We start from the raw sequence: 26,342 nt of genomic DNA on the forward strand, positions 1-26,342 counted from the left end.
GCTGGAGAACTAAGCGTAGACCTGGTGTTGCCCAGTACTAGGGATCAGATTGGATTGGTTTTATGCAGTTAGCTGAGTATGGAATGACAATTTGGATTACATATTAATGGTGAGTCCTATTTTGACTGATGTATTTCAACTATAACTACATCTGTGACCCATCATTGACTGAAAGAACCTGTTTGTTGCTTCACAATCATTACATTTGAGTAAAAATTGTGGCTTTAGTCTGTATTTCCTAAATATGTGCATGTGTCAAGATCCCTACATTCTGGGCAGAGTGTTCATTTTTTATATCAGAAGCTGTCTAACCTTGTAAGATAAGTTTTTCTATTTGCTTTCTTATCCATTCATCAGATGAAAAGATGTTGACTTTGCCTCATGGTAAGAATATCATATAAATGAGAGCTGTCCGTAAATGGGTCTTTACTGTAAACACGCAGACCTAAAAAGAAAGGCCATTTTGGGTCAGTACAGTAACTGTGTTTAGGAGCAGTTTTTGCAAAAGTAAGGAAAGTCCACTCCATTGTAAATTTCTCTTAAAATGCTTATATTTATTATCAAAACATGCTAATACACACGATTTTCATTTTATTTAACTTTCTTTTCTTTAAGTTCCAATTAAGTTACTGAGGCAACAAAATATACAACTAGAAAGTGTTAAAAATCAATCAATAAAACATTTTTTGAATAGGAAGGACCTGAATAAGCAATCCCAGAGAAGTTTGGGTTAGCTCTAGATATGTATACAATGGAAAATTGTTTTACTCATTTGAATCTTTTATGAAACAGTCATATAAAATTATACAAAAATAAAAAAGGAACTGACACAGTAAGGTAAAGATTAAGAATATTTATTATCCCCAGCATGCATTTCTATGCCAATGTCACTTAAGTTGAATTCTTGAACTTATTATGGCATTTAAAGATATTTCTAATATAGCAGAAATCCAATTTAATTTCAAAGTCATATGTAGTATTGTCAATTTTAGAGGCCTTTTTTTAACACAATTTGCAGCACAGCACTGATACTGTGTGACATGAAATATGAGTATTCTAGGCTGGAGGTGTAGTTTATGATGGGCAAGAGTTCCTAAACTGCAACATCCAGAGGTTATCACTGAATCTTCATTTCAAACATGTGATCATCAAATGTTTGAAAAAAAGTTGTTACTCTCTATACCTTTCTGGGGGTAGATGCTGTGCATAGAACAGGATATAAGTGGAGAAGTTAGGAGCTACTGGGCATGGTGAACCATTCCTTTCCTTTCATAGTAGGTGGGTCAGGGCTCCAGCAGATCTCACGGTCTGCCTCATTATGTAGCCCAGATGAGTTCCAGTCAGAACTCACGAACCTCCTTTCTCAGCCTCCCAATTGCAGGACCCTGTCTGGCCCAAGCTTGTCTTTTGTTTTGACTTAATCCTTCTCAGCCTACAGCTGTCAGAGATGCAACTGTATCTGAATTTCTGTTTGGTTGACAAACTACATCTCTCCCCAACCTGCTTGTAGTCTAACAGGCATAAGAAGTGGTACTTTGACTTCTATTCATTGCCTTTTCCCACAAGTCTTCTTCTTAGACATTATCTAGAGAAACTAAAAGTGAAACATCTCATTTAAGACAGGCAAATCAAGAAGACCGTGGTATTTTCTTATTTTGGTTGTAATAGGGTCATTAGAATTAGGGAAGGTGACCTGGGAAGGCCAATGGTACCTGGTAAAAGACCATTTTGACTCATTAGTCAATTAGACCAGCAATTAATTCCATAAAACTGATCTTGATGACACTGGTATCCCCAAGCAAGTGAAACAGGCAGCCCTTTGTCTTGTTGGTAGTTCAGTGGCCTGTAGGTTACTGGGACAAAACCTTCCAGAGCTGCCAAAATATGGCAAATGACTTCAAAGAAGAATAGATGTTCAATTTGGGGGGGGGATATTTTTTATTAAAGACTTTACCTTGTAAGACTTTAATTTTAGGTGAAAGGCAATAGGAACAGTTGAAAGACCAAGGTCAGGCCTACAATCAGCAATTTATGTCAAATATTTGTGTTTTTCAGTCCCAACCACCACCCAACATCATTTTTTGAATGCAGAAAGATAAACATGTGAGACTAAGTAAAACTTACTTTCAGTTAAGGTGACTAAAAACCGTGTCAATCTTTGTTATTATCTGAAACAATGGAACTCTGTGAACATAAACATAAAATAAGCAAGTACTCATTTCTTTGAGGTCACATTTCTCTCTAGTTCTGATATAAGAGATGAAAAACTATCTGGTTGCTTTTTCATAGAGAAAAATCTGTCTAAAAAGTAATTACTGTAGAAACTGTAAACTTTGGCAGTGATCCATCATAACTGAAATGCCAAGCTGAGGTGGAGGCAAGATGGTGGCAAATTCCGGGTTAGCCTGGACTATGTATTGAATTCAAGACCAGCCTGAGTTGCATGGTGAAGTCCTGTCTCAAAATTCAAGGGCTGGGGAAGTGGTTTAAAGGTAGGGTATTTGCCTAGCATGTGCAAGGCCATGGGTTCCATCCCTAGTAACACACACACGCACATGTGTGCGCACACATGTTAAAAGCAGATTGGTCTTTGGAATGTCCTTATTAGAAATCAAGCTGGTTATATTTTATAAAACTGGAATTACTTTCCTAAGCTATTTTCTAGTTTAGGTGAGTATAGGATAATTTGGAATAGAGCTAATCCTGCTGATTACTCTTCCTAACTCCTTGTTCTTGATGAAAAAACTATTACTTATTTTGAGCCAGTTTATAGATCAAGACTTTATCTTTAGTTGGAGTGGAGGTGTCAGTAACAAATAATCATTCCTGGGTAATCTTTTGCACAATGCATCTGTAGTAGTCTCCCAGGACAAAATTAAAATGGTAAGACAGAATCCATAGAATTTTTCTAGGAAGAGAAAGTTAGCAAGTGTGAGATATCTTAAGAGTTAAATTGTTATGGAGTCTGGAGGTCTGGTTCCAGTGATAGCGCACCTGCCTAGCAAGCATGAAGCCCTGAGTTCAAACCCCAGTACTGCCGAAAAAAAAAAAAGCCACAAAGAATAAAAAAATAAAAATCAGTATGTTAAAATCATTATGGAGATTTTGCCATTCTTGTTAATAGAATGGACACACTTTCCATCCATAGCTATTTATAAATTGGAGATAGATATTCAGATGCATGTGCTTTAAAAAATGTGTTTTAAGGTTGGAAAAATTACCTGCAGAGGAAAAAATAACAAATACAGATGTAAAAAATTTACTCAAGTGAGTCAGTGAATGAGTCACTCATATTCACTTTTAAATGAGTTATATTCAGTTCCTTAATTGAAATAGTTTTTTATTCATTGTTTTAACTCTTAATTTCAGAAAAGAAATAGCAATAGGCTATGTGAAGAAGGAAATAATGGCAAAATAGCAACAAAATTTGTTTTTAGGTCCAAGGTAGATTCCTATTTTAAAATCATCTATATAAGTCAAATGGAGAGGGTTGATGATCAGACTATAAATCACAGCAATTTTATATATCACTTCACTGGATCTGGTCTACTTCTAAGAGAAGACAAGCATTCTGATAATATTACATTTTCTAAGGGTTTTCAACAGCTTGAACCAGGATTCAGCTCAGCCATCAGTAATTTCTTCTTGTCACAAACACCTTGCCCTGAGCAGGTGGATTTCATCAGTCCTCCTGGATCTTGTCCTTTGGTTTTTAACTGCTTCTGTAATGGTATATTTGTCTGTTGACTAACTTTGTCTTCCCGCTAGTTTCTAAGTGAGTTCCTTAAAAGAGGGACCATGTCATCTTTTTTATTTTACACCCATTGACTTTATGGCTTCTGGCGAGGGTAGTTGTATAATTTTTTTGGAAATATAAAGATGCTTTAGATTAAAATGTTTCTTACTGACATGCAAGTTAATACAAAAAATACGAATGCACACCTTGATATTTTGCTGTTTAGTGGGGTCCTCTAATGGTCTGTCATTATGAGTAGGTACATTATCTCTAGTGTTGGAGCCAAATAATATACCTGAATTCAAATGGCATCCTCACCATTTCCTATGTCCTTGACTTTGTTTTTAAGCCTCTTTATTAGTATATAATAGTTGTACAGGGTTTCATTGTGAGCTTTCCATATATGTGCCCAACATATGTACCCCTGGTTTGGGTCATCCCCTCCATTATTCTCCTCTCTTCCCCTTTCTGAAAATGGCTTTCACATGTTTCAGTGTTCCATATTTATACATATGTAGAAAATACATGGACCAATTTCATAACATCCATGATCCTCTCCTGATTGAGGAACTGCACTTGGAATAGGCAGCCAACAAATAGCCTAAAGTAGCTGGCACTTATATAAGGCATTTTAATTAAAGCAACATGAAATCCTTCTTTTTTAATGAGATATGAAATAAAAAGTTTTCTTTAGTTTTTCAATAGCAGGTCAGCTTATTTCTAGCTGTTGCATTTCTTTCCATTATAAATGCATACTTAGTTATGACTGCACATTGCAAAAAATGCAAAACCATCGGAATGGGTACATATAACAAACCTCGAGTTTTTGATTCTTCAGTGCTAATTTTATAAGAGGTTAAATACTTTTGAAAGTAGTTATTTTAAGATGGCAAATATGGGTGACATTCTTTCTATGTAAGAATGAATATAGAATTTACAAATTTGTTGAAATCACCATAAGAAGAGGACTAAAGTAGAAAGGAGAAAAATGGAGGGGATGAACCAATTTGGGATACACTACATATATACATGGAAATGTCATAATGAAACTCTTTGTATAGATATCTTAAACAAAAATGTCTTTCTTTCAAAACGGAGGACAGGAAGGTAAAACAGATCCTCTCTGGGGGTTGACACCAGTGGGAAGAGGGGAGAGGATAATCAATAAAGGGTGTAGGAGGGTGAATATGTTCTCATGTATGAAAATGGAAAGGTGAGCCTGCTGAAATTATTCTAAGAATGGGGGAGAAGCCAAATGAGATAAAGGAGGATGATGGAGATGGTGAATTAAATTAAGATATATTGTAAGCAATATATTTTATAAATGCCACAACGTACCCCCAGTACAAAAATAATAGGATAATAAAAAGAAATTTAAAAAGAGAAAGTAGCATTTTATTTGGGGGTGGGCACTTCTTGTGGAGCAAGCATCAAATGCCATGAAAAGATGATATCTCCTTCCTATTTTGTGTTACTCAACAGCAGGTAACTGTCCTTCCAGAAAAAAAAAAGAATGCATATACGATCACTTGCAGTTATTTTTCTCATAACTTACACAAATGATGAGTTACTGAATTTGCTATTTTGGCACTTGACTTTTTCCCACTTGATATATTTTAGAGCTCTTTCTATGTCACTGTTTCAAGATCTTCATTTTAAAATGAGTTATTATTGCAGGTGGACATATTGTGCAATAATACATTTTCCCCTGTCCCTTCTTAATGAAATTTAAATAGTTTTCAATTCTTTGTTCATATAAAGAGTCCTGCAATGAAAAATTTGACATGGTCAGTTCCCCGGTAGGCAATGTAGGTATATTTCTAGCAGAAAAACTGATGCATAGAAAGATATATACATGTACAATTTGGGGAATGACAAAGTTTCCTTCTTAGCAATGAGACTGAATTTATACTCTCACAAGAATCTTTGAGATATTTCACTGACCCCTTCCTGGAGATCAAAGTATTGCCATGCTCTTGAAGTATTTCCTAGTCTGACTGATGAAAATGGCATGTTACCCATTTTCTCCTATGTGTGAATCTATCTTTCACATGCTGGAGCCATTGGTGTTCCCCCTTCTCTGAATTCCTTGTTCCTCTCTATCTTCCTTAATTTGTTTTCCATTGCTACAATAAAAATACCTGAGACTGAGTAGTTTCTTAGATGCTTCTTTGGTTCAAGGTTACAAAGTTCATGAGCATGGTGCTGGCATCCACTTGCCTCTGATGAGGTCATTCTTGTTCCACCTGTAGTGGTGGAGGGCATCTCTTGGCAATATGCATCAAACATGCTGGATTGTGTCTCTTTCTCTTCATGAGTTCCCCACCATGACCTTATCTAACCCTAATTATTTCTCAAAAACTCTACATCCAAATAATCATTAACATAGAAATTTTAGAATTAAGTGTCCAGCAAATGAATTTCTGGGGGACACATTCAAACTGTAACAACATGATTTGCTCATTTTTCTGTTGGGCGACTATCAACTTCTATTTGTTCTTTATAAATAAGGGGAAGTAGCTCTTTGTCATTGATGTGAGTTGCAATATTTCCCCAGATATCATTTGTATTTTGGCTTTGCTTATACTGTTTTTCTCCCATGCACAAACACAGTTTTTGAGACTTTAAGATAATTCTTATTCTTTTTTCTAGTAGTTTTGTAAATTCTTTTTTTTTTTTACATTCCCATATTTGCTACTTTAGAAGGATTTGAGGCTGTAAAATAATTGTTACATATTTTCTTCTAGTACTTTTATAGTCTCAGTTATTCTAGTACTTTTGTGTTTTATTTATTCCTATAGGGGGAAAAAGTTTTTGAAGCCAGGCATGGTGGCACTCACCTGAAATCACAGCAGTTGGGGGATGGAAACAGGAGGATCTTGAGCAAGACTAGCCTGGGATATACAGTGAGACTTTGTCTCAAAAGAAAAGTTTTTCAGACTTATTTATTAAATGCTTTGTCTTTTTCTTCCTTTTCTGAGATGCTACCTTTATCATAGTCTAAAATCCCATATGAATTAGGGACTAATTAGAATTTTCTATATTCTGTTTCATTGCTTGCTACTCCTATATTACCATAATTAAATTTAGAATAGGATTTAATTTCTGCAATAATTTTACTTCATTTTCCCACAGTAAGAAAGCATTTCTTGCTTTCTGAGGGTGACACCCTTGTGCATAGAGTGCAGCTGTCTTCCCTGGCTCCTTCTGACTCACTATTGTTCGTTCTGGGCAAAAGAGTCAGTCAGGAAGCTGCTCTGAAGCCATGTCCTTTAAAGATACCCAAACACATCCCTGGAATGGGGGGTGGAGATCCATTCAATTAGAATTACCCTAACTAGCCCTGGCAAGGTGAAATCCTTGCAGAAAAATTTGCAAGACTTGATCAGAAGTGTGAAGGAAAAGCATCTCAAAGAGCAAAGACCAGCTTGGATGCCCACCAAGACTCTGGGAATCACTACAAAGCCCTCTGTGGTGAAGATTGTAAGGCCTGGGACCACTTCCAGGTGAGAATCCAATCCACAGTGATGCACAGCCCTTCTGAGATGGCCAAGCAGGTCACTCGGTGAGTACAGAGACAGTGATTGGGGCTTATGTCCAAGCCAACTATTCTAATAAAATATCAGTTGTTAAAAAAAGAAGTGTTTCCTTGGTTCTTTTTAAAATTTTCAAGTAAAATCTGGAATCATCTTTACTAGTTCTAAGAAAACAAATGTGTTATATTTTTCTCTGGGATAGGATTTAATTTATAAATTTATTTAAGAAGGCCTGATGTCTTCTTACATATTTTTTTTCCTAGCTAACAAGAAACAAAGTTTTTCTATACTTTTAGGTGTTAGTTTATAATTTTTCAGTTTTTCAGGCCTGCTTAAGTGTGTGTTTTACATTTAATACATGATTAAGAGTAAATGTAATCTTAGATTTTTATCATTTCTGTCCCACTATAAATGGAATCTTCTCTTCTCACACTTTCTAAATGGTAATTATAAGAGTTATTGGTTTCTGCATACTTGCTTTCTGTATTATCTTGGTTTTCAGTTCAGATTTGTGGGTATATACTTACAGCCTATGAAAAAACACTTTTACCTCCTTCTTTCCAGTTTTTGACTTCTGAATTTGTTTGTCCATTTGTGCTGGGTAGCCCCCTCCATACAGTAAATAAGAAAAGTAGTGGCTATCCTTTGATTACGTTTATTCTTTTCTTTTTTGGGCAGTACTCAGGACTTTGTACTTGATAGGCAGGCACTCTACCATGTGAGCCATGCCTTCAGCTTTTTGGGTATGGTTATTTTGGTGCTAAGGTCTTTTTGCCTAGGCTGGCAACCTCACAGTAGCTGGGAAGACAGGCATACCACCATGCTCAGCTTTTTTCCCAATGAGATGGGGTCTCACGAACTTTTTTGCCCGGATAGGCCTCAAACATCGACCCTCACAATCTCAGCCTCCCAAGTAGCTAGAATTATGTGTGAGCCACAAGCAACTGGCTTTATTTGTTTTTGATTTAGGTAGCCAAACACCATTTTTTCCCTATACACACATACCTATGATAATCAGCTTTCCTTTAGCATCTGAATTTCCAGAACCACTCTTTTCATACTTTGTGGTTACTATTAAGAAAAATAAGCTTCACTTGAACATAAGCACTGTGACAGTACCACAGTCAACCCAAGTAACTGAGAGAATGACGAAGTGACTGATGAGTGAGTAGCATGGATACCGGTGGCAAAGGGATGACTCACATCCCAGGCAGGACAGAGTGGATAGCGAGATTTCATTTCTGCCATTTGGAACAGCACAGGGTTCAAATTATGGACTACTTATTTCTGGAACTTTACACTTAATATTTTTGGACCATACATAACTAAAACTATAGAAAGTCAAACTGGATAAGGAGAGACTATTATATTGGCTTTTGGGATGAATACTATTTTTAATCCAGTGAAAGAATTTTGGGATTTGGAGTAAAGTGTATGTAAAATACAAATCTTGAATCACTGTTATTTATTCCCTGTAGCAGACAGCTCAAGGTATCCTCCACTGTAAGTTTCATATGACAGATATGCTCAGAAAACTTCATCAAAAACTGGACTCTCAAACTTTGACAGATTTTATTTAGCACAGTCTCTGCCACTTAAAATTAGGTGTTGGGTTGAAGATGTAGCTTAGTGGGGTAGTGTGGCTAGCATATGTGAGGATCTGGGTTCAAACCTAGGACTGGGAAAAAAACCAGGTGTCTAAGTGATGGGGGAGGCGAGGCTATAGCTCAGTGATACTACTTATGCTAAGTATGAAGCTCTGAGTTCAATCTGCAATACCAAAAAGTAAAAATAAATGGAATTAGGTTTAACTCTCCAAGTGTTTACTCACTTATAAATACTGCTAGAAATGTCTGGAAATTCTTTCTAATGTGTTCTATTTTAGACATCACACATATACAACATGAAAACACCTGTCTGAGGGCATGGTGGGGAGAAGGCCCATTGCCTCCCTCAAGCCACTGAATCGATGTGAATGTTATTCTGTGAACACACAGGCCTGTCTGGAGCTATTCCTGAGGTAGTGTTTTGACACAAAGATCTGTAGAGCACACAATGAAAACTAATCATAAAAAATTAAAATGGTGAGATTATCAAATCTTGTGCACAAACAATGCTACCAGGATTGAAGAGAAGCCCCTGGAAATGGGACCAAACTTTTCAATTCTCTCAGAGAACTGTAAGTTGAAACAGAAATACCCTTACTAGAAGAGGAAGAAAAATGGTATAAGTGACAAAAATGCTCCATGTGTTGGCTACTTAGATCAAATAAGCATCTAAGCATCAGCCCCGTCAGTATTCCTACTTACTTTGGGGAACATCAACTCCAGGATGCCTGAAGTTTTCTCATGGTTGGTTTTCATGCCATTTGCTTGTTCTCATAAGTGATCAGAACTAAAAAATTTCAGTCACTGCTATTCACACGGGTCCCCAACATGGGATGATGGGTCCCAATGACTGCATGCAGTTGAACTGGGCACAGAGACATCTGGTCTAAAGCTGAGGTTTTGAAAAGCTCCATTGGAATCCATACTGGAAGGGCACGCCACAGCACAGTACATCGTGCAGTCCACCTCCAAATCCTGTCCTTTCAATTCACTGACTTTGAAACCCGCTGTGGTTGCTGTAATAGGATTAGAGCTTTGTTGATAGGGTGTTGCTTGGCTCCTGTGGGTGTGGCCCAGTTGATCTCTGAATTGCTGCAGGGCTCTGCACTTCCATTTGCCTTCTAGCTGAGTAGAGAATATATATGCTCCTCATTAAGAAAATTCCGGCAATGACTGCAAAATAACTCCCGTACACTAAAAACTGGACAAGAATGAATAATTAGCCACATATAAAATCTGACACCTATGTCACCGATAATATACAATGATGTCAGTGTGCTTGGATTATGGGATAACTGAGACCCAGGACTTTGATATGGGTCATTTAGATTGGAAATTCCTCTCTTTTCTATCTTAGAACAATCAAGTGTGGAGATGTAAGCAATGCAATGACTAAGAGTCACTGGCTTTTGAGAAATTTCTCAGGTTCAAATCCCAGCTACTTCAGTAACAGTGGGAAAAAAAAAGCTCACTAAATCCTACTGATCCACCTATGTGTCTATGTTTGAAGGCTTGTACAACACTATGTGTACTGTCTCTGAGAATGAATTTTAGACACTGAGGTTACTTCTTAACTGTCTCATCCAGATAAATGTTCACCTTCTTGCAATAATTGCTCAAAACCTACTTGGTGGTATAATTAAGGAATTGCATATTTAAATTTTGTTTAACCAAGGAATTCAAGAATCTTAAATGCTGCCAGTTGTAAGGTTGAGAAACCTTGGAGGTAACCTGTTGTACATTCCCAGCAGCTATGTTGGAAGGCAACCATGGATTGCAGCTTACCTGGGTGCTGATTGGCAGGTTCAGCCCTCTCTGGTCTACTACGATCACAGTCATGATGGTCTGAATCACCAAGGCAATAAAGGTGTTCATTCCGAACACCAGAGCATAGCGTTCCACACTCAGATTAACTGCGATCTGAAAGCTATCATTAAATGCTGGATAAGCATTTTAACCATAACATACCTCTACAAGACAGAAACTGAAGAGAAAGCAATGCTAATGGCACTCCTTTTCTAATCTCCTCCAGTATAGACTAACAGGCAGAGGAAAAAAAAAGAATGAAATATCCTTAAAGACCCAGTAAAGACAGCATGGCAATATTACTGCTATACAGTTTAGGACTTTCCAGAAATTAAGCCTACATGTTATTAAGTGCTCATAACTTGAGAATATTGGATTTTGCCAGATTTTAGATACAGTTTACAGTGAATTTTATGAAAAATCTAAGTGCCACCCAATCTGAGGAATTTTGAACATTACACAAAAAAATTGTTGATTGTCAATTGCTGGCACTGACAAAGATTGGTAGATGAGTTATTCTTCAGAAGATCCAATCCATGACTGGTTTTACAACTAAGTGAATCTGTAATTAATTTCAAACTATAGAGATTTTGAAATCTTACTACATTTCTTGGGATGCAAGCAAAAGGCCTTGCGTTTGGAGTGTTTTTTTTAAATGCAAAGAAATAATATAATCCTACCTTTCAATCCTCACTTTAAAAAAAAAAAGAAACTAAAGACATGAGTTTGATTCATTAAACCAAGACACTTCAGTGAAAAACTAAGCTTGTCATCTAGTTTCATCTCTCTCCTTTGTCTCATGATCTTTTCTCTTGCATTCATATTTCTGTTTTGTCAGTTGTCAAACATTTTCACAAATCAAAACAAAGAAAACAATGAAGATGGGCGTGATGTGATACTCCTGTAATCCCAGCATTTGGGAAGCTGAGGCAGGAGGATTGCAAGTTCCAGGTTAGCATAAGTTACATCGAGAAACTGACTCTAAAACAAAATTAAACAGAATTTTTCTGTTGTTCTCAGAGGAACTCTATGAGTGCAGAAGAGTGGTTGGTAATACTTACACTGCTATGGTGATAAGAAGCATATAGCTGGACTTGAATATCAAATAGCCAGCATAGCATGGCCAGATGCTGAGTGCATAATGCATGAGGAACAGAGCACCTGCACTAACCACTGAGAAGACGGCCAGAGCCAGTTCTCCCAGAAGATCCCAGTTGATCTTCACATAACCCACAGTGAAGGAAGCCACAGCCCCTGAAAATGAAACACGGAGGAAGATTAAGCACACTGACTTTGCACCTAGAAGACATTAACACACTCTTAAAAAAAAACAGGTTTTAGGGCTGGGCATGATGGCATATGCCTGTAATCCCACATATGTGGGAGGTAGAGGTAGGAGGAGCAAGACCAAGGCTGGCCCTGGGCAAAAGTGAGACCCTATCTGAAAAAATGACTAAATCACAAAGGGAAGAGGTGTGGCTCAATGGTTCAGCACCTGCTTAGCAAGTACAAGGCCCTGAGTTTGACTAAAGTAGAAAGGAGAAATAGAGGGGATGAACCAATGTGGGTTATAATACATAGATACATGGAAATGTCACAAGGAAACTCCTGTACAGGTATCTTAAGCAAGCAAAATGTCTTTTTTTCTAAAACAAAAAACAGGATGGTAAAACAGTTCCTCTTTAGGGGTTGGTACCATTGGGATGTAAGGAAAGGGTGTAGGAGGGTGAATATGGCAGAAATATTAGGTGTTCATGTATGAAAATGGAAAAATGAGACCTCTTGAAACTGTTCGGGGAATGCGGAGAGAGGAGATAAAGGAGAATGGTGGAGTGGATGAAGTCAACTATAATATATTGCAAGAACTTTGGTAAATGTCACAATGTACCCTAGTATAGCAGTAATTTAAAAAAAGTTTTAAGAAACCAAGGCCCTGAGTTCAAATCCCAATACTGCCAAAACAAAACAAAACAAAACAAAACAAAACAAAACAACAACCCAAGTCTCAGGCAATTCTCAGAGATGAATATATTGTTTTCACAAAAATGGTGTGATCCATCTAAATAAAGATTTATCCTTTTTAAAGCAGGTTTTCTTCTTTTTTTCATTTCCTGTTTTTTTCAGTCACTTAGTTGTCACACTTTTAATTAGTGTTAACTACATACCAGGCACTATGCTATGCAGAGGGTCACAAAGAAGTGTGGGAGAAAAAATGCAGTATTTCAGTCATTTCATACACCATCCAGGAGAAAAAGGCTGAAGCAAATGCTCTGAGAAAATACTTCATCTTTGCTTTATCATTTTTCACTGGAAGTTTTCCAGTAGTGGGAATCAGATATGCTGCATTAACTAGTCAGCTTTAGTCTTTATTATTTATCTTTATCCTACTTTTAATCTCCACTTTAAAGTCTTTAAGATCTGCAAGATTGGACCTAATTTCCTTTTACCTTCATTTTTTTTTTTGCTTTTGTTTTTTGAGACAGGGTCTTGCTTTGTTGTCCACACTGGCTTTGGACTCCCAGGCTCAAGCTTTCCTCCTCCTGTCTCAGTTTCTGAGTAGTCGGGAATACAGGCACATGCCGCCATACCTTCTTGACCTAATTTTCTTGAGTTTTAGGGTGAAAAGATCTGTGTTTATTTATAGAGTTTAAGAGGCTGGATGACTGTATTTAGGTTAGTAATTATGGTTCTTTTTGACAAAAAGAACCATAATTCAAATTACTGACAACTGGTCAATTAACTTTCCTATCTGTGTTGTAGGAAAGAACCATATCTACAAAAGACTATTTCCCTTTAAGAATTTGGAACATAGGAACAACCACTGCAGTGATGCAGGTCTGACACAGTCCTTGTTTTAATAAGTTCACCTGAAGCCTCCCCAAAGGGAGAGTATAATAAAACAGAGGTCAAGTGAGTTTTTGAAAACTATGAGGGTGTGGAAAAAACCTCACTTCCTAAAAAAAATATCTTCAAAGTCTCACTTGATATGTAAGTTCCATTTGCTAAGATATAAATATTTATTGTAGGGTAAGCTTCAAAGGCAGATTTCCTTCTGACAGTACAACCCTGACTCTCACTGAAATCTCGTAAGAAAACTACTTTTGAAACTTATTGGTCTAGGGTTGTGAAAGGTGAGTAATAGCTAGACCATTAACAAAACCCTTCCAGTAAGATTTTGGAAACTTTAACGTCTGTTCTAAAACAATGAATAAAAACTCCTTACTTTAAATAGTTTTTCCTTGTGCTACTAAAAACTTATTATGCCCTCTGAGCAGAGCTAATTGTGGAGAAGTTTAGTACCTAGAGAAATGAACTTTTGAGGGTAGGTCACCAGAAGAAAAGAAAGCAATGTTTACCTCCAAATGTTGCAATAGCTTCTACTGCCCCATTATAGATGGAAGAGTCTTGAGATGGTGCCTTGTAATCCCACAGGATTTGAACATAGTTCAAAATCTGGTTAAAACCTGCAGTGGACAAAGCCCACCAGAGGGACCAGTAGAACAGGCGTTTTGAGGAGTAGCACTCCTTCAGATCCTGGAACCACTGCACGAAGTTCCTCAAAGCCCCATTTCCTGGCTTTGAGTTGCCCAGCTGACTGCCCTCCAGATTCCCGGAAATGGTGAACGGTTCTTGGTGAGCTGTGATGTGGTCCTCATGAGCTACCTCGAGGACTGCATCCTGACCCAGGGGCTTTCGAGGAGCTTCTTTGTTAGGCTTTGCATGGAAAAACATGCTCTTCTTAGGCATTGGTAGAAAAAGTGAGAAAAAGAAGGCCACAGAGACAGAGGCCAAGGATATGACATTGAGGTAAAAGTAGGCCAGGTTCGCCAGGGATACCAAGAGCTGGGCCAGCACTGAGGCCGCTGTGTAGGCCACCAGCGTGACACTCCGACAGTAGCCGCTCACCTTCTGATAGTGCTCTGGGCTGACCACACTGTATATGTAGGCATAGTAGGCCACCTCGGTGGCTGAGACCATCCCAAAGACGACCTCGACAACCTGCATGACCTTTACTCCTTGGCCAAACAAGAGCAGCAGCCAGGTAACAATGAAGCTGATCCCTTGTAGGACGATGACCGGCTTGTATCGGACGTAATCAGTGAGCACAAACACAGGGAGCAGCAGTGCCAGGTAGGAATATGTCCATACTGGGAGGACCTTGTTTGTGATCTGCAAAGTGGATACACAGTGTGACCACAGCACCAGCACATCTCAAAGGGACGTGTGCTTTGTATCTCAAATTCACATCTGTTCAGATACTCTTCATATTATGGAAAAACATGATAGAAAACTGATTTTCAAGGAAATCACTAAGAAAAGGTAGTGCTCTTTCCCACTAGAAAAAGAAAGAAACAGAAAAAAACCCAAAAATAGAAAATGAAAAAGGGAGGAGAAAAAAAGCAGTCAATTTATAGTATCAGGAGCACCCCAGGAGAAGGCATAATCTGAACTATGTATTCATTTTAAGTTTAAATAGTATGTACAGTTGAGTAAAAACTTTTCAGACACTTCTGGGTTTACTAAGTTCTTAAAAAGATACCATTCCTTTCTTGTTCAAAGAATAACAGTTTAGGTAAACCATTTACAAAGGGGTATCAAAAGAGTAAATGACTTCATCAAATGACTGAGTGAGAACAAGTAATACATTTCATTTCATTCCTGGACAAATTTTCTGGGTTCCTTACTTCCCCATCCCCAATATTTCTATTGATTTGTCAGTGCTTAATGTGGGTCATCTCACAGTTTAGCCAGAAATTTTCATAGTCAGAGGTCAATTTTCTTTCTTTTTTTTCTTAAATTTTGTTTTATTGTTTTTACATTTACTTACATGTATATGCATCATTTGGGCTACCTTCCCCCCCTCTCAATTTTCATAGATAGAAAGGACTGAAAAGATTGATCTTTGGGGGCACTTCTCAAACCATTGAATTCCCTTCATCAGAGATATCTGGGCCCACTGACGTTGTAGGAAGTAGGAGGGCTAGAACTGAGCTGCAACAGTGAGGAAGGGTCTAGTCACTTGTCCACAGTGGCTGCAGATGCAGACCCCAGTGGATTTGTTGAGCTTATTCTGGACCTGAATCTGTCCTGTTACCTTACTTGTGACACACTTCAGTCTGAGAAACTCTAAGCAGTTGTCCCTATGTGATTTTATACAAGAATCTTGGCGTTCTGCCCTTAATATGCACACATACTAACTTACCTCTGAGCTGGTCAGGTTTTTACTTGGCCCAGACAAATATGGGATAAGGAATGGTTCTGAGGGTCTCATCATGGAGAAAAACCCAAATAGGCAGAGGATCACAGTGGGATAAATCCAGGAACTGTTTGATGAAGTTCTGAAACAAACCATGGCTGATCAAATGGAAACAAAGCAAACATTAAATGATGTTAATTCTTTTTGGCACCTTGGATGTAATGAAAAAGCTGATTATTTCTACTTGTTTTATGAAAGGATAATATTTTGCTCATATGGAATGGAAAAGTGAGTGAGTAACTTCTCTCAAATATTCCTTAGGTGAGCCAACCACTCCTTCCTTTGTCAATGGACTTCTTTTTCATTATGCTGAAGGAAGAGTGACATTTTTTTAGTGTTCTCCATCACAAACATAGTTATGAGCAGTACAATAAATGAAAATCAATAGGTCAATGCATGCTTGAAATAAGTGAAATATTGGCTATGAATTATTAGCCAATGTGGTATATGTAGTAGGTAAAGAACTTCCAAGTGAATGTAGATTGAATTAATCAAACCTTCTATCACTTCTCCATTTTGTAGTGATTCTGAAATTTTTAGCACACTGAATTGCATTTGTTAGTTATACTTCCATCTCTTTATGAGACTGTTCCTTGCCTAGATGAGACCAGGTTGGGTGGTCTGGGTTACTCTATGTTTTATTCCGTAAACAATTACATCTGCAAACCAGTTCATAAACACCAGACACATGAACTTATCAATCACATCAAATATAACCCCTTAACCTGGAACTATCCCAAAAATAAGACATGGCAGACACACTGACCTTGTCACCCAGTCACCCACTATGAGCCTTCTACAGGAGAATTACAGTGTAGGACCTTGCCTCTGTCCTAGGGCACCAGAGCACAGTTTCTCCTGCCTGTGACACACAGCCCACTTCCACCTGACAGACAGAAGGCCCGCCTGGACCTGTATTTGACAATTCTTCATCTTGAACTGCTCACCATTTGCAGTTAGCAGAAATTCATATGTGGTGCCCTACAGAGACTCCTTCCTGTCTCTTTATCAGCACTCTGTGACTTCAGCGACTTCAGCACAGACTTTTGAACTCTGCAGTCTCTTCAACCCTTTCTCAACATTATCTACACATTGTCATTGTGCAAAGACTAATGTGTGATATGAGAGTTAATATTAATAATTAAAACTGTAATAAAAGATTGTGTTGCCAATGGCTCAGGGCTGTCAAGGGAACTCAGTAGTACTTGGCGAATTAAAGCCAACAAAATTGAGGTAGCTTGTGGATTTATTGTTATTCAATAAATTCTGGCACTATGAAAGACACAAGAAAGAAGTCTATGCTTCTGATACAGCTAGCTTACAACACTAGAATTTTTCTAGGTCACATAATAAACACCTGAGGTATTTGTTTGTAATTCCAATCTTCAAAGAATTTATAATTCTTCAGTTAAAAAAATGAAACTGAATAAAGACCTTACTTTCTATCATTTTCCATATTCTCCTCTCCCTTTTTCCCCTACTGGTCCCATAAGCATAAAGCAACACTTAATGCTATTACTCCACTTTTCATTATGGTGGAGCTCTTCTGTAATATTGTGGTTTCATATCACTCCAAGGGGACAGGCTCTTAAGTAATTCTTCATACTTTTTAAACATAGAAATTGCATGAAATTCAAACTTTGTACTTAAATCCCAAGAGGATCTTAGTCATTTCACAGAAAACCAACCAACCAACCAACCCAACCTGATTTTATGGTGGTTATGCTTGAAAACAATTTGCTTTTCCAGTGTGCAAGGGAAATTTTATTCTTATTCCTTTATAGATGAGATCAAACTTTGTTGTGAAGCTTACACATTTTTGGTGGTTTTCATTTTGGTTAACTTCTGAGATAACTGATAGGAAGAAAACTAACCTGCTATGAGTATAATGCTCTTCTGTATAATTTCTTATTAAGCCTCATAATAACTATAATTTCAAAGTGAATATATGGAAGACCCAAGATGTTCAACAATTGGATTCAAACCACATGGTTAAGATTTGAATCAAGGTCTCCCTAACTCCTGTCACAATCCTCTCATCCACTCCTCTCTGCCTCATTCTGGTAGCCCTTCTCCCTCAGCTGCTGGTAGTAACCATAGTGAAGAAAGAAGTACTTTTATAAACATATCAATACTAGAGATTATGTCTTAACACACAGAACTTCCAAAGGTGATTACAGTTTGGAAGTGGGCGAGAGAGATATGACAAGACATTTATGGCACTTATCCCAGAATAGCAAGTCACCCAGGTGGAATTTCAGGTATCCAGGAGGAGGAAGCTATCAGGTTACATCATGGCTCACCAACCACCCCACCTTTTTACAAGGTGCTGAAGATAGTTGCAAAATTTATGTCAACAAAATCCTGATCTAAGCAGTGTAGAGAGCATGATGTTTGGACTTTGGTAGCAGGTTTCCAATATTGAGCCACAATGAGGAGACAGAAATTGTGCCAAGGGCAAACTGGAGTTGACCATGTTTCACTTACTTCCCCAGCCCAGAAATCATGGGCTTTCTCTCCTTCCTGAGATACTATGGTGCTTGCTTTGTTATTAGTAGTCTTAAGGGAAAGGGTCCTGAGTAGCCAATCTTGGCCATCTTTTGAAGGGTGGTCTTGATGGTGTGGTATTTGCTGTCTACATCTGAAATATTTTATCTATCTATGCTGACCAAGGACTTGGTCACAAAATCCCAGATCTTCTTCATGCACCTCAGAGACCTAGTACTATGTACATGGCCCCTGAACTGCCCCTTGGATTATTTATCTCTTTATAATTCTAATACTGATGCCTACCTGGAGTTAGTTGAGAAGGTCAAACAGAAAAAAAAAATACTATATATACTTGAAATATATGCCCCCAAAGTGTGAGCCCCACAAAGACAGGGCCTGTTATCTGCTTCATCACTCTATTCTAAGGGTTGAGAGTACTGCTTGATGAGTAATAAGCCATCACGGAAAATGCTGAATGAATTGAATAGCCATGGACAAGGGTAGGGATGGAGAGGGAGAGGTGTCAGGAACAGGCACAGGAGGTGGGGGAGCAGTCTTGTAGAAGGGAATGACAGACAAACGTCACATGAGAATTCATATAAGTTCTGTCTGTTTTTTCCCAGTGTACTTTACCTTCTAGTTGCATCACTGAAAAGCCAGGGAGCTCTTCAACTCTACAGGTTCCTTGTACTTGAGGGAACAACTTGCATTCTGCCAAGGTCACCTCCTCACCTCCTGGGAAGCTTGTAGCTAAATGTCTCACTAGAGCTGGAAGTCACTAAGCATCGGGCAGCACCTTTGATTTTCACCTCATCATTAAGAAATGTTGTTCTTCACTACTGTCATGACTACTACTGTGATACTTCACTTACTTATGCAATGGAGTTCCAGGCTAGCCTGAGCTACATAGTCAGATGCTGTCTCAAAAACTCACAAAAAATTACTTATGCAATCTTTCTACAATTTTTTGCATTGGGAAATTCAGTTTTTGGCTAATCCACAGTAGATAAAAGTAATGCTGTCCTCATTTTATAGAAGGGGAAGTGGAAGGCCAGAGGCAATTTGATTTGCTTGTTTGCACATCAGGGCTTGGATTTGGACTCTTTTTTTTGTTTGTTTTTATTGTTGTTTTATTCTTTGGCAGTACTTGGGTTTGAACTTGGGGACTCATGCTTGCTAGGCTCTACCACTTGAGCCATACTCCCAGGCCTTTTGCTTTAGTTAGTTTTCAGCTAAGGTCTTGTGTTTCACACACCACTCTCTGCCCCAAGCCTTGGACTGAGATCCTCTTTCCTATGCTTCATGCATTGCTAGGATTACAGGTGTGGGCCACTGTGCCTGGCCCTTGGGCTGTTTTCTGATCCCATCTTTGCTAATTTTTCCTTTTCATCTGTGTTGAGAGAGCCAGCCACATCCTCAAAATTAAAATTCCAGTTTATTTTAGGATTGCAAAAAGGATTAAAAGTGATTAAAAATATTAAGTAGAAGAGCACAATTGTAGGGTAGGGTTAGGTTTTTTTCCTTGCAACTTTGTTTCAGTTAGCAATATATAAATATGCATGAATCATAACAATACACACTAACTTACTGTGGGACACAGTCAGAGGAAAGAACAGGAGTAAAGATGGACACATGTCCCTTAGAAGAACACCTGCGCATCTTCGGACATGCATGTGTGGTCTGGCTTCACACAGGCTCCACAGTCAAATATCTGTTTTGGAACAGATTGTTGTTTTTCCATTTTTCCACTTGTCATTCCATTTTGACAGTCTCATATCATCCCCTTCCTAAAAGTACTCTGAACCTCACTTCATTGCTCCAATTTGAGGGTGTGAACTGGACTGATTTTCTGAGCTTAAACTTCTGAAAGCAAGATTTACCTTAGCTCTTCTTTTCTATGCTTTCCAAGTAAGATAAGTCTTTTAACAATTGCTCCGTGGCAGTAATCTTCACGCATTACTCATAAGCTCCATCGTCATTTTTTAAAAAGTTAAAAGACACTGTGTGGGCAAATTTAAAAAACAAATGCATTCCCCAAGCAAAAGTCAGTCTATCAGGCTCTCAAGACTTGAAACAAATGTCACATCATTGAAGACTCCGGAAGTGGAAATAATAAGGAAGGTGGAAACCATCAGCTGTTCTTTGTAGCACAGACTTGGAGCAGCTAAATTGATGACAGAGCTTACCATGGGAGGCTGCAACATCCGCGTAGGAGATTTTGCAGAGGGAGAACACAGGCTGGTAACAGCAGACAGAAGAGAGGTTGTGAATACTGAGCTCTGGCCTCAGCTCCACTCCCAGGCCACAGTAGATAGGAGCAGGTCACAGGGTTGTTCCACTCCTCAGGCAGACCAAAGAGCACCAGATTCCACCATGATTGCAGCACACCATGTAGGCCCAGGAGGAAATGACTTCAGTTAGTGTTGGGGCTACACAGCAGACACTGACCCAGCTGGCACGTGTGATCTTGCGGGAGTCCCCAAATCACCAATGCCTTGGGGTTGGAAGTGACCACCTAAATTATGTTGAAAATGATGCATTCCTTTCTCCTTTTGTGGTAGGGGAATATACTTTTCATCTTATGAGAAAAAGTCCCCATCAGTGTTCTGCCATTCCATCTCCAGCTTCTCTCAAGTCTCTATTTTGGGCTCATTTCCACATATCCACATAAAGCCACATATTTTACTGCTGCTTGTCTTTCAGGGTATGTGAAGTGCTATTGCCTTTTAAGAAATGAAAGTTCCCTTGCTAGTTTATCTAATCCTACTTCATTGCAAAATGCTCCTAATTTTTCTTTGTCACATATGAAATGTAAAATTGTACTTGTATTTTGACAACGATTAGGTTTAGCTAGAGTGACTTTTCACTATTTTGCTTCCATCTACTTTGAGAACACTTCTTTTTTTTTGGTGGTGCTGGGGTTTGAACTCAGGGCCTCATGCTTGCTAAGCAAGTACTTTTGAACCAATATGAGAAAATTTCTTATATTCCACCTCTTATATATTTGTAAATTCTTGGAATCAGAGTTCACTTTTTTCCTCTTCTTTTATTCCAATTATTACCACGTTGGGATGGTTTTTTCCACTTTTAACCTCTTCCTTAAAATATTCTTTCCTATATCACAGGAAATAATACCATATTTGAAACTCCTAATTCTTATGTTGACTGCAAGATAAGCTCATTTTTTTTTTTTTAATTCTTTGGTATGGTGGAAAAGGAGGCTTTTTCCTGCTTTTTGACAAATAGGAAATGAAAAAGCCCACTTCATCGCTAGGATCTCATTTAGAATGAGTTACAACGGAAAGCTAGAACTCACTTCATGATTCTACTCCAGGATTTCTTTCATGTAGCCCTAATTTACAGTCATTGTGTGAATTAAGCCTTTGCCATAATTGCAGACACAGAAATTTCCACATATACATTGTTCATATGTGCATTGGAGAACCATATATCTTAGTTGGGGACCTAAGTCATCTTGCACCTTCTCTAAATTTTAGGCACAAACAGTCATATTTCCTAACTTTTTGGCTGTATATATGCATGTATAATTGCATATACATAAAACTACAGCTGCAGATATTTCTAGGTATATTTTCCATTTGTTTAGGACAAGCAACTATTAAAAAGCAAGAAATGTAGAAACTGGTAGTCACTGGTGGGCTTCCTGACTCCCTATGTCAGGGTGGTTTTCTAGTCAAGGGGAGGAGACTTAGTTGATGAGATCCCCCACCCACCCTCAGAGAATGGAGTTCTCCCCTAGCCAATTAGTCCAAAGTGTTGGGGCTGCCTGAGGTAGGGGACATCCCCAACCCTGGTTCTGCAAAGGTATCCCACAATGGATAGCCTGGACAAGAGACTAGGAGAGTAGAAAGGAATCTTTATCAAAACTTCTTCCATGGAATTCCTGATGGAATCAACCCAGATATGGATAATGTAGAAGGAAACTATAGAATTAATTCCACCCAATTCTGCCTATCTCTATACTAATGGTTCCAGCTATTTGGGTCAGAGTGCCTGATCATCACTTTACTTCTCAGCCCTTTATTGCCTTTTTAAAACACTGGTTTCAAAAGAGAGCAACAGACTGATAATTAAAAAAAAAAAAATCATGAGCCTCACATCCTCCAAATTCCAAAGGATTTTGGCAGCTGAATCAGAGAGGCTTATACATGATTTTGCTTGCCCCCAAGATCCAAAAGGCTACTATTTGTTATTAAAGGAAAAAACAAACTTCCCCCCATCTCCCCTTTTACTTGTGGACTCAACCCAGAATACCTCTGTGACTAGATGTATGGAAGTTTTCCCCTCACACCAAGAAATTCTCCTTTGGATATCAACTAGGTATCCTATAATTCAATTCAATTCTAAAATTATCTACATGGAGATGGTGACATAGTGTCAGATCCCTCAGGTCAAGGGCTCAGTTCCACAAGAATACAAGTAGCAGGTTGTTACACATACTTCTGACAGGATGGTTACAAAACTGGGTTGCCATTCCCCCACTGTTGAGCTTGATTAATTTGCAGTGATGACTCATAGGTTTCAGAGGAAAATGTTTACTGCCTATTATAAGGATGTCACAAAGGATACTGATGATAGTCAGATGAAGGGATAAACAGGGTGAAGGTGGGGGTGGGGAGGGAGCTCCAGTGTCCTCTCTTTGGGTGCCAGTCTGCCATTACCTCCAGGTGTCCAGCAACCAGGAAACCCATCAATGCTTACTGTTGAAGAGCTTTTAGAGTTTGACCTCCAGCCCCTCCCATCCCCACTTCCTGGAGGTGGGTGGGTGGTGCCAAAAGCTCCACCCCGCTTATCCTCAATCACTTGGTCTCTCCAGTGACTAGTTCCATCCAGAGGTTATCTAGGGGCCCCACTGTAGGAAAATCTCATTAGCATAAACTTCGGTGTTATTAAAAAAATTTATTATGAATGACAAAAACACTTCTATTACTTTAGGAGTTTCCAAGAGTTTTAGCTCTGTGACAGAAACCAGGGACAATGACCAAATACTGTATATTTCATATTCCACCAGTTCCATTTTTGAAAAAGCCCACCTTTCAAGCTTTCAACATTGCCAGAGTAAACATTGTCTGAGTAAACAGAGGCAAAATGAGAGTCTGGTTACTAAAGACTGAAATATTTGCTTCTAGTTGATATCAGAGTGTAACACTAATTATGCCCTTTCATTTACTTATTACTAAAATGGGATTTAACTTTGAGTAAAACATTCAAATAAAGCAAAGAGGTGCAATAGGCTTAATTCAAGCCAAGCTGCTGCTGGAGGAAGGCAGGGATAAGGGATTTCAGTCATCTGCATAACTCTTAATCCTGTAATGCAGACAGGACTGGAGAGTAGCTCCATTCATTTCTAGGGAGCTATTGCACTTTGGATGTAACTTCATCATATTTAAAATGCCTTTATTATCTCACTTTCAATACAAAAACCAGTTTAATGTCACAAAGTCTAATACCATAGTGGACCATCCAGAAGAAAATAGATCTTTGTGACCTAGGAACTGGCAAATATTTCAATGAAAGGACAAAAAGGATGAAACTTAAAAGAAAAAAAAAAGATAGATTGAATTTTGTTAAAAAACTACACTTAATCATCAAAGGAATACTATTTAAAAAATTGGAAAGGGAAGCCACGGACTTGAGAAAACAGCCATAGTACTAATAGTTAAGAAAAGAATTGGGTCTAAATTATGTAATGAATTCCTACAACTCAATAACGAAAGATGAGCAAAATATCTAACACTATACGCTGAAAGTGAAGTAGATGGTAGGACCCTGCTCTCCCTGAGGCACCTGTGCAGGAGTTAACACTGATAGAGCCTGTTAAACACTGCTAAAGCAGTAATGGTAAGCCTTTGTTGTAAGCCTTTTCCTGTAAGCATGAGGAGATGCTGAGGGCTGGGGAGAAGCGGGGTGACTAGCTAAGCCACAGCTCTGGACTACACTACTTCAAACTGACTGAAATCAGAACTGAGTCACCAGTGAGGCTGGGGGCAGGAGGGCATAACTGCATAAGGGAACCTTCTGGATTATTAAATATCCTATGTCTTGATGAGAAGAAGTTGTTCCACACTCCAACTCACAATATGTAAATTATATCTCAATTTAAGGAAAAACATCACCCCTTCTTCTCCTGCAAAGTATTTTACTGTGTACAACTCTCCACAGTCCTGACCTTGTCCTTGGTGTAATGATTAAGGTTATCCCAAATTTCACATCACTGCAAGGCCCTATATAAACAGAAAACAGAACAGGATCTTTGAATTTGGGTCAGTTCCAGAACATTTAGAACAGAAATAGTACCCACAAATCAAAGCTAGGACAGGCCAACAAACATTGTTAGTCTGGCCACACAGAACAGTTTTCAAATTAATTCAGACAGAATCAGTTACCTGTTCTTCCAGGCCCTGATTTTCTCTCTTTCTAGAATCAAGACTGTCTTCCTGCCTGAGATCCAACTTCTCCTTTCAGCTGCCGCAAATCCAGTGACAATGCCCCTTCCTCTTGTGGGAATCTCTCCTTGGATCTGACCTGCCTGAGCAATGGCTCCACCCCTTTCTGAGGGCTTAAGGCACTGGAGCCCACACCCTTCCGCAGCCACCCTCTTTTGAAATCTTGTTTAAAAAAACCAAGCACCTAGATTCAGATCTTTCTGACATGCAAATAACTAGAGAGGTATACAAATGAAAAAAAAAGGATCACTTTCTTTTGAATGCTATTATTAAAGTAATCTAATTGAGTTTCTCTAGAATTTTGTATTAAGTGACTAAGACTCTCAGAAAATGAGGAAGAGACCCTAAATCATTCAATAATCCTTTATATCAAACACTCTTCCCATGGGGGGGAAAATCTTAGCTGACTGAAATGAAGCACTCTATAAAACTTCATCAGGTGTGAACTTGGCCCAGATATTCAATAATCAGGCCAGAATAGCTCTGCTTTGGGTCAAAACCATTGCAAACCCAGAAACAAGAGGCCTTGTAAAACGCATGCTTGGTGTCCTATTTTATCACACACAGTGTCACTCCTTTTTACTTGTATAAGGCATTTGCTGATGAATGAATCACTGCTCTCCAAATTATGTTTATTCTCTGTATGTCTGTGGTTCAGTCCACTGAGAATTAGGTGCAACAGCAGGAAGGTGGTTGGAGGTTTAGAGAGAAACTCAGCCAAAAATGCAGAGTAGGTATCTGGTCATGGAGTGGAGGTGGCAAAAAAAATTAGTGCTTCAAGGAAAAGCTATGGATTATTCAAGCTATATTACAACTCTAGAATTATATAACTGATAGCCATGTGAAATAATTCTTGTCTGTGGACATGAAAATAATGCTTTATCCACTAAGGGAAAACAATCTTCTTCCTCTTCCCCCCCCCCCACCTAAGTGAGTTCTAATATTCTGTATTTCATTACTCAATATTCAATATTTCTGTTCTACAAATGTATGTGTTCTTTAGCTTCTCTTTCCATTTGGTTGTATCTACCTTATCAGTTTCCTCATTAATGAGTTAAATAAAACCTTAAGCATATTTGTTTTTATATCTGCATGACAGTCAGGGCTTTATCCTTCTGAATATTATCTTTTAATTCTAATAACCATTCACTGGGTCTCTAGCCTAGCCAAATAACCTCACATTTATCCCTCTGAATCTAAATGATTTGCTACTAGCTATTATTAAAGAATCTGCTTTAAATGAAAACTTTACCAGCTTTGCCCCCCTACATCCCCTTTTCAAGTTTGGGTTTGCAGTGTCCAGTGTGGTTCTGTGGAAAGAACTTGACTTTGGAGTGTGAAGCACTGTGTTTCTCCAGCCTCCATCCCTGCTTTTGTCAGGTATATAACCTCTCCAAAAATGTCCTCATAATATACAGATGTTCATTCCTCCCTCACAAGGCA

The 26,342-nt window shown here is 38.4% G+C and overlaps 1 protein-coding gene across 7 annotated transcripts; it reads right to left on the reverse strand.

The window, feature by feature from the left end:
- Nucleotides 1-526: 526 nt before the first annotated feature.
- On the reverse strand, nt 527-25,761 carry Slc19a3 (solute carrier family 19 member 3). 7 transcript variants are annotated; one of them, XM_074071901.1, is made up of 7 exons: nt 24,840-25,759; nt 20,619-20,773; nt 15,889-16,040; nt 14,042-14,855; nt 11,747-11,939; nt 10,665-10,806; nt 527-10,004 (listed from the first exon to the last, which is right to left on the reverse strand). In XM_074071901.1, the coding sequence occupies exons 3-7, from the start codon at nt 16,036-16,038 to the stop codon at nt 9,687-9,689; spliced, it is 1,617 nt and encodes a 538-aa protein (XP_073928002.1). In that variant the 5' UTR covers nt 16,039-16,040; nt 20,619-20,773; nt 24,840-25,759; the 3' UTR covers nt 527-9,686. The 7 variants fall into 7 exon arrangements, with proteins under 7 accessions (XP_073928002.1, XP_073928001.1, XP_073928004.1 ...); XM_074071900.1 differs by having other exon boundaries at nt 20,619-24,677; XM_074071903.1 differs by lacking the exon at nt 20,619-20,773 and having other exon boundaries at nt 15,889-16,024; nt 24,840-25,761.
- Between the last annotated feature and the right edge of the window lie 581 nt (nt 25,762-26,342).

This window comes from Castor canadensis, chromosome 4 (assembly GCF_047511655.1).
Source record: "Castor canadensis chromosome 4, mCasCan1.hap1v2, whole genome shotgun sequence".
Lineage (NCBI taxonomy): Eukaryota > Metazoa > Chordata > Mammalia > Rodentia > Castoridae > Castor > Castor canadensis.

Excerpts from the sequence above, each read along its gene's own strand:
- Slc19a3 (XM_074071901.1), bottom strand. The coding sequence starts at position 16,038 with ATGGTTTGTTTCAGAACTTCATCAAACAGTTCCTGGATTTATCCCACT. Across the intron at positions 14,856-15,888 it reads AAAACCTGACCAGCTCAGAG|ATCACAAACAAGGTCCTCCC; the intron begins GTAAGTTAGTAT and ends TCCACTTTGCAG. Across the intron at positions 10,005-10,664 it reads ACCTGCCAATCAGCACCCAG|CTAGAAGGCAAATGGAAGTG; the intron begins GTAAGCTGCAAT and ends TTCTCTACTCAG.